Source organism: Sorghum bicolor, chromosome 4, assembly GCF_000003195.3.
Source record: "Sorghum bicolor cultivar BTx623 chromosome 4, Sorghum_bicolor_NCBIv3, whole genome shotgun sequence".
Lineage (NCBI taxonomy): Eukaryota > Viridiplantae > Streptophyta > Magnoliopsida > Poales > Poaceae > Sorghum > Sorghum bicolor.
Window position 1 is genome coordinate 52,736,118 of NC_012873.2, and position 12,670 is coordinate 52,748,787.

Here is a 12,670-nt window from a genome sequence, read left to right on the forward strand (position 1 = left end):
AACGGTATGAAAACAGACAGAGGTTTGACTTTGCCTGTTGTGCTTGCCTTGTTGCTCTCGGTGAAACAAGGTACAGTGCTGGTGAGTTGGCAGTCGGGGAGTGGCTACACTTCCCGGTCCCTACACTACATGGCAGTGATCTGTGAACTTGTGATCTCGTCGTCATGCACATCAATACATCATAGGTCACCATTTGTTTACATTGATCATGGCATGTCAAACTGCGAGACAAGCTAACCTTAATCGCTTCATCACATCCTAGGACTAGGATTATCAGTCAGTAGCAGACTAGCAGTTCCCAACTTTTTTTCTTTGGTTGCATTCAGATTTGCATTTATGAATAAGACATCGTCATGCCCGAGTACGTAGAGGACTGCTATCGATCGAGCTACAGGGAAGAAGAAGCAAGGAGAAACATTCGACGAGGAAGGAAGGAAGAACGAACGCAAGGAGTAGGTAAAGAACCATGGCCTCCTCTCGCCATTGCGACGCGAACGGCGAAGCATCAGCTCACATCGTCATCGTCGTGTGCGTGCGCCGGTGAGTCGGATCAGTTGCCGCCGCTGCAGAGGTCCAGCAGCTTCTTCCTGGCCTCCACCACCTCGTCGAACAGGTCGTCGATGAGCGCCAGCACGTCCTCGCACGCGGCGCGGAGCGCGCCCGCGCGCAGGCCCACCTCCGCGGCCGCCGCCGCCACGTCGCCGCCGCGCTCGACGGCGTCCTTGGCGTCCTCCACCGCCGCCCGCGCGCGCCGGAACTCGTGCATCATCACCCCGGCGCCGCCGGGCGCGGCCACGGACCTGCCGGCCTCCGCCGCGGCGCGCTGCTGCGCGCGGGACAGCGCCGACGCGAACGCGGCCCCGAAGTAGGCGGCGCAGTCCCCGGCGGCGCCCGCGTTCGGGGCGGGCCAGTAGTGGAGCACGCCCCAGGAGAGGAGCGTGAGCAGGAAGGAGGTGAGCATCCGGGTGGCGCACAGCACGCCGCGGAAGCCGTTGAAGCCGCCCAGCTTGGCGTCGGCGGGGACGCCCTCGCTGAGGCGCAGCGCCAGCGCCTCCGCGCGCGTCTCCACCAGCGCGCGGTTCTCCTCCTTGAGCGCCATGGCCTCGCGCCTGCACACGCTGATCGCACGCGCCACCTGCCGTATATATAGTGCCACAGTCGTTGCCAGCCACCATGATTGTTAGTACAACTTGATGAGCTAGCTTCATCTTGCTTCGTCGTCGCTGCTCGCGAGAAGGATTGATATACATACTTACCTGTCTCGAGAGGTGCGGGCTCGAGGGCGCCTGCATGAGGAGCGAGGCGAGCTGGGCGGCGCTGCCGGCGTATCCCTCGACGGCGGCGGCGCCGAGCCGCAGCGCGCGGCACGCGTCGCAGAGGCGCGACGCCTCGTCCATGTACTCGTCCAGCCAGGCGGCGCCCCCCGGGAGGTGGAGCGACGCGACGAGGCGCGCCAGGCCCGCGTGCGCGGCGTGGAGCAGCGCCAGCGCGGCGCGGAGCGTGGGCAGCGACAGGAACGCCGACGAGGACGAGGACGCCGCCGCCAGCGCCCGGTCCAGGTCGTCGAGGCCGCGCGCCAGCGTCGCGTAGAAGGCGGCCGCCGTGGACGACGACGGTGTCTGCTTGACGCTCATGGCCGATCGGCGGACGGCGGACCTGCTCGCTCGCTTGGCTTGGCTCCGAAGGAGGAGGAGGACCGACAGACAGTGCTAGCTGTGATAGATAATGGCGCGAGCGCGACGGTGCAACCGTGCGGGATGGATGGGTTTGCCTGGAGCGACGGCGACCTTGTTCTTACTCGATGGGAAGGGAACCGAGAAGCTATAGTATAGGCAGTGACAGTGACAGGGCTGTAAGCTAGCTGGCTAGGTGGCTAGGCTAGTGACGAGAACGACGACGACGGCGGCGACGACGCAAGGGATGGGAGGATCGGCCGGTGCAGTGGAGGAAGGAAGACGTACGACCATACAAGAGGCAGGAAAGCAGTGGCTCTGGATGGATCGGTCGGTCGGCGTCGGCACATCTCTCAGGTCTTCCATGCGTGTGGTGGTGGCCTGCTGCTTGTTGGCGCCATGGTTGCTATAGCTAGAGGCAGCCGTTGGTGGAGTGTAGGATGGAGATGGGTAGGTGTTTGGATTTGGAGGGCAATCTTTGCTGCGTCTTATATAGCTAGCTAGCTAGGGCGGCCGGCCGGCCGGCGGCCACTCGGTGAAGCGCCGCCTGCAGTGCACTACACGCGCATGCAGCTGCTGCTACACAGCCAGGCAGTAGCAGCGGAGCACGAGGGGATGACGATGGATCCATCATGATCAATTGATCATGGATGCAGCAGCAGTGAGCAGTGAGCAGAGAGAATTGAACGGAACGGGGGGGTCGGTCACGGACGGTTTACCACCACCACCGTTCCGGCGAGGGTAGCTATTATGATGATGGCCTGCTCATCTCTCTCATATGACAGGATTGGAAATTTTTGGAATTAATAACGTGGAGTGGAGTCGGTTGCCTGCTGCTAGCAGTAGCAGCTAACTTGCCTTTTGGCTACATACGTGAGTGTGATCGATCCGGTAAAATCTATCCACCGGCCGGGCCAGGTCCCTTTCTCCTTTTGCACTACTGCTAACTCCTTTCCGCAAGATTAGATGGTCTTAGTATATGCTAGCTGGTGTGAATTTCTTCGTTTGTACAGCGATGGCACCCCAGCCGGTTGGGCTCAAGACAAAGGAGAGTCATGCCATTTCCCGCTGACTTCTTTCCACATCTCTGAAGAAAGTTAAACATTTTTAACTTTGATCAAACACACACACACACACACACACACACACACACACACACACACACACATATATATATATATATATATATATATATATATATATATATATATATATATATATATATATATATATATATGCAAAAATTAAACTATTAATTTTTATGGTGTTTAATAAATATTTTTAAGAGATAAAACTCAGCTTTTAAAAAACTAGAAATATTTTTATGGTGTTTAGATGAGAATCGCTTGATAGTTTAGGGACCTTTGGTATAATTTACTGTAAAAAACTAGAAATATTTGTGTCTCTAATTAAATAAGTTAAGTTTAGTCTAACAATATATTACTTCTCATAACTAGATTTCTAACAACTTATAGTTTAGGGACTGCTACTGTAATTTACTATAATTTTTTATAAATCTAGTCAAAGTAAAAAAAATAACTTGCACAAAATCTTAAGTGACACCTTTTTTATAATTGTGTGGTCGTTGTTGTTATGAGAAGGAGATGGAGATGAGGACGCAAGCTTAGGGTTCAGGATTTCAGGGTTGGATGGGGGTGAGAAGTCCACCGTAGTTATAAGGGTTCGCCACATGAGAAGGATAGATAATGAACTAGGGCCTAGGAAAACTTGTTTTTTTTATCGAGTTTTCCTTGTAATTAATCCATTCTTCTTTATTATATAGTTTTCTGTTTTGTTCAAGATTTACATTTACACAGAAGTTGATGAGTCGAGTCTAAGTGTCTAACAATCCGAGACTTTTTTATTTAAGATACACTAATTTTGTATTAATATAAAATAATACAATCAGAACGATTTTGAAATGAGCCACAAGCTAACTCAACAAACTTTTTGTCAAGTAAGTGTAGTGGCTCTGAAAATTCCACCGTGTCCAATTGTATCATGTGAGGTGAATCCACTCAGATTACTCCGTGTAATACTAGCAATTTAGAACGATAATGATGGAGAATCTTACCCTAATTTGACTAATGACTTGACCCGAATCTTCCCTCCAAAATGGCCACCCACAGTGAGCACGATAGGCCATGGGGATCATGACCATGACCCTGCATTTGCATGCAGCACTCCAAAAACAACCACCGGCGGACCACGGTATCATCCTAGCTAGTAGCTTACTACAAGTACTACTGCATGTAGTAGCAAATTAAACAGGGACAACCTTCATTTCCCAGATCATAGTACTTTTTTTTAGAACCAGATCATAGTACTTGTTGCTGATAGTTTATTCAACAGAATAATAGGAGTACCTACCTACTCCTACTCAAATATTCTAGTGTATGGGGAGTACATACATTCTCCTGTTTATCAATAGTAGCAGTGATGACCTGCTGGTGATTGATGGTATTTTGGCTGCAAAGAATGTTTCTTTAGTTGGCCGAACTTGTACAACCGATATGATGTATCCTTTTTCCATTTTCCTCATTTTTTTACAAAAAGATAGGCATTTCCTTCCTCCTTCCTATTACTCTGTACCTGGCTACAAAATATGTTATTCTGTAGCCACTTTGAGTTACGATAATTACTATATTAATTTACAAGATTATAGTAACTTCTTACTAAGTGGTTTACTATAACATTACGGTAAATATCCCTATGTGTTATAGTAACCCAACTATCGTAAATATGTATACATATTATCGTAAATTAGTATATAAAATTATCGTAAATGGAGGTGGCTATAGAATAACATCTCTCTCTATATATAAAATACATGCTCTTTATTTATCTTGTGATGGGGCATCAACATCTGGTCTATCTCTAATCTCTTCATTAAGATAGTGTGTATCATTACTACTACTCTACTACTTGTTAATTACGTGTGTGTGTGTGTGTACTCCATAAAGTGAGAGTTGAGATATGGACTTCTGAAAAAGAAGCTTCTTAATTATAATAATTTCCTTCTCTCCTGGGCTTTCCATACTAAAGGGAAGGAACTTGTGGAAGTTGGAAGTCTATAAAGGTAACATCAATTGTTCATGTGTGAATATACTAATAGTACATATACATTTGAGTATTGTTTACTTTTGTTTTGGAGAAACCTGGACATGATCTCCCAATCTTGTGAGGTGAGTGTCTCTCTTTTTTTCCTTTTTCTTTTTGAGGAAGGTGATTGTCGATGGTGCTAAATATATAGAGAGTGCTGGTAGGCAAGAAAACCAAAGGCCATTGGTTGGCTCGCTGGATCATGTGACTTTGTGATTTTAGAGCGAGAAGAGGCCGGACCCTCTTGGCGTGAGGGGACATTCCATTTGATATGTGTGATATCCAAATGATTACATGGCGTGCCCACATTATTAGCTTTATGTTCATTTCCTTCCATCTGGTCTCGTCGTCCTCCCACTTTTACTTTATCTGCGTCTAGCATTTCAACCTCATGATGGATGGCCTTGTTGATAATCCGTGCCACTTACGACGACGACAATAACGATGACGACTGTGGTTAATTTCGCCGCTCTCGCATTACTGAGACTAATCATCTCTTGCATTGCTCGTTTCAAGACCTTGGAATCAATGCATGGTTCACCATGTGGGATTCTCACATCTCAAAATCTTATTTCGTCGTGACATCTCTTGGAATCAAGTAGATAATGAATCGGACAGAGCAAGTATTAGGGATACCTCTCCTTTTCTTATGTCCAGTTGCCTGCTCAAAACCCATCACAAAGGAGAGGAAAAAAAGGTTGTCTTTGCTTGCTCAAAAACCTAATTCCTGGGGGCTCTGATCCTTTAGCACTCCAAGGGAATGCATTTTGTGTGCATTGCATCAAATCCATATCTTCGAACCACTATGTAGATCTCCTTTTTGGATTCTCGCTTGGCCCAAAGCTCTGCTTTTCCTCCGGCAATTAATGCATCTTAGGGATGTTTGGTTTGACGTGTTAAAGTTTAACATGTACTATAGCAGTTTTGTCTTATTTAATTATTATTATCTAATTATACACTAATTAGTCTTAAAGATTCGTCTCTCAAATTACTTTTCAGCTGTGTTTTTAGTTCCGTAAATAATTTATATTTAGTACTCCGTATATGTATCTAAACATTCGATGTAACGGGTGGTAAACTTTAACAGGGCAAACCAAATGGGACCTTAATATTTTATTGGAATATACTTCTGTTTTTTTTTTCATTCAAGTGACTAATAGCATATTTTTTTATTGGACAACACAACAAAACCATGTTACGCGTGTATGAACGACAACAGCATATAGAAGTGTCGGTTGTGTGAATCTTTCCGTAATCCTTAATCATGAAAATTTCGGTCCGCCAAAAATCTGTCCACCTCCCGTGTCACTCCACCTCCGTCGAGTGTGTCCAGAACCGGTGGTCCAAGAAAACAAAATAGAAACTTTTCTAAAGTTCCTAATGCAAAATCTCCTATACACATCAAAACACGTTCAGAATAAGAAAAGTACAGAAGCGTACATGTAAAACATTTGTCAGATTACTTTTTTTTTATTCTTTAAATCGGTTGAAAATTGATAAATACGTAGTAATTTATAGAAAAATCTAAAAATTATAAAATAAATTTTGTTCAGCTCCACATATGTAGATCCATGCAGTAAACAAAAAATATCACAAATTTGTTGGAGATGCTTGCCTATACTTTTTAGTATAAAATTGATCGGTTGAAAATTGATAAATGCGTAGTAATTCATAGAAAAATCCACAAATTACAAAACAAATTTTGTTCTGCTCCACATATGTAGATCCATATAGTAAACAAAAAATAGTTATTTGCTCCAATTATTATGAAATTTTATGGCAGCCTATTTATTGTGATGCTTGATTTGTGGTAAAAATTTTAGCACCATTCCTGCATTTCTCACTGATTTACTAATTTACCTAAATTTATGCTTGAGGATGCTTCCACTACTTTTGCACGATGTGTTGTTATGTCTCATGAGCACTTTATAAGCCCATATGTTTATAATCTACATACATTTAATTGATATATCATATTATACGAACCCTAATCTTAATAAAAAATAAAGCTAGCAACAAACTTCTTATATTTTAATATAATACTACGATATATTTGAGTAAGATAAGGTTTGACTAATTTCTATTTTTATTATTAAATAAATATGTCTCCGAGCTACATATTATTGTAAATACTCCCTCCGTCCCCGAAAGAGTCAATTTCTAGAGTTGTCCTAAGTCAAACTTTTTAAACTTTGACCAAATTTCTAGAAAAAAATGCTAAGATTTATAGTATCAAATTAGTATTATTAGATTCATCATAGAATATATTTTCATATAATGTGCATTTTATATTATAGATGTTGTTACTCTTTTCTATAAAGTTAGTCAAACTTTAAAAAGTTTGACTGGCACGAATCCTATGAATTGATTCTTTCGGGGACGGAGGGAGTATTAACTATCTAATACCATAGATGTCATGATTATCAATAAAATAAATTATAGACTTTAAGTTTTATAAAAAGGATAAATATATATAGATATATAACATCAATTTGATGTTTTTCTTTCGTTGCAACGCACGGACATATTTGCTAGTTCTTATAAAGGTTGAAATGGAAACAGAGTATTTCATACAAGAATTATGGACAGATAGGTTAATAGGCCACAAGATAGCTGTTTTTTCCCAAGGGGATGGGATTCTACTAATGAGAGCACAATTACATCGTTGTTTACATCCATGTCTCTCTAGACAAAAAGAAGATATAATACAACATACTACAACCACTTAGCCATATGCATCGATCCATGCAGAAGTTGGGATATTAATATATTCTCTTTTCTGAAAAAAATACCTACAACCAATTAATGATATTATTGACCTCCAATCCATGTCATTATACCAGTATTCCATTCTTACATGGCATTAGTCACATAGGTTTCAGTTCTACCAGAGATCAATCTCTGTCGGGTGCAACGCCCATGTTTAGGTGCCTGATCCAATTGATCCGACTACCATCATCATCGGCAAGAAGCAATAGTTCATGATGGATCTCACCTAGGTGTCACTATCCATTGACCATCGCGCCCCTTTCTTCTCCGCCATGGTTGGTCCTGCCACCACACCACTTGCTTCTCCTTCGTGTCTACACCTGCTCGCCATGTGGCTCTTCCTAGCAACATGGCCGTGCCTCTTGGGCCCATGGCCTCCTGCTCCTACATCTGCGGTGACAAGTTAGGGACATGCTCCCACTAGCTAGGGCCCAGGGCTAGGGCTACCATGGTGTAAGTGCATCTAGCCCTTTAGTGGGTTTTGGTGAATTGAATGACAACACAGTTAAAGGTCTAATAAGTTTTTTAAGTGTATCAAAGGTTCAACAAGAAAGCAAACTTGATGGTATTTCACATAATGTTCAAATGAAGACCAAAGTTGTGTATTGTTATAAACTGAAGCTTGATTGATATCAACACTTATATCAAGAAGATATTCAAGCAAGGATCACAATATTGAAGAAAGGGTTTTTCAATGGATGCTTAACATGATGTGACTTGAGTATGGCTCGATAGGGTGAAGATAGCAAAGAAAGGGATTCGAGGGACTAAGCAAAGGTGAAGGGCAAGCAATGGCTTGTAGACCGAGGTACCATGGCTAAGGTGAAGAAGAGAGTACTTGCATTGAGTCGAGGTACTAATTGAGCTATGAGGAGTCATATTGTGTTGAGGATCAAATCATTAGTGGAAGTGACTTGAAGCCATGGATTGAACTCATATGTGTTGAAATGATTCAAGTCACATGCTCAAGCTATATTTACTCAAAGAGAGGAGACAAAGTTAATTGCATCCCTAATGAAGTGATAGTGAGAAGTGACATATGAAGACATTGAAGACTCAAGTGGTTAAAATGGTTGTATACTTTTGATCTTGAGTTTAGGATATGTCGTACTATAAAGAGGGATCCAAATTTAGTTGGTCTGAGGAAGATAGAGTGCTCAAGTATTAAAACTAAATCAAAAGAGAGACACTCTAGCACTTCACGAGCACGTAGAATAGTTTTTTAAGATTTGTGGTGTCGGAAGTCCCGACGCACGTCGGAACTGATGACGTATGTCGGAAGTGATGACGTTCGTCGGAAGTCCCGACACCTGGCCCTCTTGCTACCTCTGCTCGCGCTTGCGTCGGAAGTCCCGACGCGCGTCGGAACTGATGACGCATGTCGGAAGTGATGACGTTCGTCGGAAGTCCCAACACCTGGCCCTCTTGCTATCTCTGCTCGCGCTTGTGTCGGAAGTCCCGACGTACGTCGGAACTGATGACGTGTCGGAAGTGATGACGTATGTCAGAACTGATGACGCGTCGGAACTGATGACGTATGTCGAAACTGATGACGTTGACTGGTTTTGTGCAGACTTCTGACTAAGGTGAATAGTGTTTTTAGTGTATGTCGGAAGTCCCGAGATCCACGTCGGAACTTCCGACGTAGATCTGAACGGTTAGTTTTCAGCTTCTTGTATAAATAGTTATCTCCTCACTTCTAACCGTTGGCTCACTCTTCCACTCGACTAAACCTTCAGCCAAGGCACCTCTCTAGCTCCCAAAAGCTCCTCTCTTCTATCCCCTTTGCTCCTAACTTCAAATCTTGCAAGGGATTGAGTGAGAGAAGGATTCTTGGTGAGAGAAACATCAAAGCAAAGCTTGAGCACTTGATTTCTTCGTCAAGCCAGTTGGATTTGTGTTTGTTACTCTTGGAGCAAGGCTCCTAGCCGGCTAGGCGTTGCCCGTGGAGCTTCCAACTTATGTGGTAGCCCCGGGAGGTTTGTAATCACTTAAATCATCTAGTGAAATCACCCCTCATCTCAAGAGATTGCTCTCTTGACTTGAGAACGAGGATAGGGTTGAAAGAGACCCGAAAAGCTTGTGTGGCTTCCTCAACAACGTGGACATAGGTAAGCCTTGGTGGCGAGCTGAACCACGGGATAAATACCTTGTCGCTTTGTGTTCTTGCTATTTGTGTTGCTTTCTACTTGTTTATCTTTGATTCTAGGGTTTGGTCCCGATCTACAAATTGGTGGCTCTCTAAGGTCAAGGAAGCACTTGGATAACTTCATCTTACCACTAGGAAGTGGGGTTGTAAGTTATTGGCTTCACAAAGTTCATTTAAGCACTTGTAGTTCATTTCCCGTAGGCATCGGAACTTCTGACAGTTTGTGTTGGAACTTCTGACGACGTCGGAAGTTCCGACCTAAACTGTCATCACTTCCGACAGTTGCTGATAAGTGACTTTGAGCTGTGTAGAAATTTTTAGATACGCCTATTCACCCCCCCTCTAGGCGACATCAAGGTCCTTACACATGGTCTTGCCCGTGGTTGGGGCCGGAGCCACCATGGTTGTGCCCGCCATTTGGGGCTAGGGCTACAGTGGTCACGCCCGCGATTGGATCCAAAGATGGGGCTACCATGGCCACACTTGCAGGGTGGGGCTAGTGTTGTCATGGCCACGCCCAGCCACCCGTGCCACCCCACCTCGGTCCCATGCTCTCTGTCTACCTCCCTCTTCCTAGTTTGACCAAGTGAGATGGGAATAGGTAAGAGGATGAGAGGGTTCTTTGCTATGCACACACTCGACTCCTACATGAGATGTTGTTGTAGTATCTTTTCTAATATTTTTTATTTGATTAGAGATCAAGTCGAGTTTCCCACTACCTATCGACTTTGTGGGTACGTCCTCCGACATCAACATCGACTACACCAACATCTACATCTTTGATTGTGTGGCCTAGGCAGGCATGTGATGCCGAGGGGATGCCTTCCTATGTTGCTTCTCAATCATTGAGCTTGTACGTCTACATTATCAGTTCATCCTTGCCACCACAGATCAGAACACCTTCATCGACTTCTTCCATCATCGTTGCACCTTGCATATACATAGTCCGTACAACCAATTATGCATGATCCACCAAGCACCTGTGATGTCCACCATCGAGTTCTACACGCATCTTCTTTGAGAAAATAGGACTGTTGGCTTGATACCGTGTCACCTCGTTAGGCCACAGCACCACCACTCGTGTCTGTTTTGTTGTTGCATCTACACCATCATCCCCTGTGCATTAATGACTGCTATGCAATCTTTTCTGCGCCATTCGTCTGCACAAGGTCTTCGTCCGACTAGTCGGGTCTTCATCATCGAGCTGCTGCTACCCATGTTGTCACTAAGCCCTGCTTATCAACTGCCCCTCGTCACTGGGCCTGCTCGCCGATTTGTCCGCTCCTGTACTGCTAATTCTTTGTCCAACATAACCACACCATCAACATCGCCATCTCATCCTCACCTACTTCATCTACTTTGACAATCGTGTGCATGCTGCAACAGTCGTTGAGACCTTCTCTACTGGTTCGTCCCCTCAGACGCTAACACATGTTTAGGGCCTCTACCTTGTATGTTTGGTATTGGTAACACTAGCACATGATTTTGTCCTTGACATGTTGCTGGGTTTAGCAAACCCCACCCACACCTTGGTCCAAGCGTCTTGACTGCATTGACCCTCCTATTCCTACCTTATCTGTCTCGATTGCATCATCACCTTTCTTCTATGTCCACAATGGCCTTGACTGTATCGACTTTAGCATCACCTCCTTCCACAACGACTATCTTGATATGTCTCCGTCATTATTGTGGCACCTCTTGAGCGTCTGCAGCTCCATCAACATAGCAACGCAACCACAACTACGTCGAATTCGACTATCTTCAATATGGCTTCTTTGAACATGGGAACTGCACCCTTAACCTCAGTTACATTGACATCGGCATAAAGGGCCACCATCTGCATGATTCCTTGCTAGTTCTCTCTCTAGTCAGAGGCATCCACTGCACCAAAGTTGTGATTGTGGGAATTTTAGTTTACTTCTTCTCTAGTCTCACTATTTGTGATACTCCCATAGCGATTACGGAGGTGTTAGAGATGTGTGGCCTGCCATGCTAGGATGTGTGGTGCATTCAGCCAGCCAACGTAGTCACGTGTGGCTTGCATTTGTTTCTAGTCATGTGTGGCCGACATAGTGTTAGTAAGAGCATTTTATGGGTCAGACCAGGTGAAAGCCCAAGTTTGGTTTTGGTAATTAAGGACACTAAGTTGCTAATGCCTTGTGTTTAAGTGATTTGAGTTAGACATAGCAACACATGTGATGAAGGTGCAAGGTGGCATGGAAAGGTGGCCACATGATCACAAAGAGATGAAGCATGAAGTGGAGATCATGATGATAGATAAGGAGTAAAGTGATCAAGGCAAAGGTATAAACATAGGGTTTTGCTTTTGCCGGTCTAAGTTGAGTAGAGAAGTGATTGATCGGATTTAGGATAGATAGCCGACTATCAAGAGGAGAAATCACGGTCATCTCTTGAATCAAGTGCTACTAGGTCCATATCTTGAGCATATGCATTAGGATCTAGTAAAGTGAGCATATGCTTATAAATAGAAGGTGACCAGCTTTGGGAGGTTCTCTCTTGCACATTTGATTACTTGAGGCATACATTGAGCTAGAGAACACTCCTTCCACTCATCTCCTTGCTTGATTGCTAATCCTAGTGAGATTGAGTGAGATTCAAGTGCATTGCTTTGAGAGTTGCATCTAGTAGTACTTGATCTTTGAGTTTGCTGCGGATTTCTTGTTACTCTTGGGTGTTTCCCGATGCCCTAGACTGCTTGGAGTAGCGGTGGTGTTGAGCTCATTATTGAAGATTGTTTCGAGCCTCACCAAGTGATTTGTGAGGGGTTCTTGAGCCTTTCCCGTGGGAGATCGCAACTGGCTACTCTAGTGGATTGCTCGTGGCTTGGAGGATCCCCATCTTGTGAGTGGATGTGCGGCACCTGCTGAGGGTTTGGCTTTGGATTGCCAATTAGCTTGTGATCCATCAAGTGGGTGTATCGCCACAACGAGGACTAGCTTGCCGAGAAGCAAGTGAA

At 44.5% G+C, this 12,670-nt stretch overlaps 1 protein-coding gene across 1 annotated transcript; it reads right to left on the reverse strand.

Moving 5' to 3' along the window:
• Window positions 180–2,592, reverse strand: LOC8068870. The gene is made up of 2 exons (XM_002453927.2): window positions 1,257–2,592; window positions 180–1,135 (listed from the first exon to the last, which is right to left on the reverse strand). Exons 1-2 carry the CDS (start codon window positions 1,632–1,634, stop codon window positions 551–553), a joined length of 963 nt encoding a protein of 320 aa, XP_002453972.1. The 5' UTR covers window positions 1,635–2,592; the 3' UTR covers window positions 180–550.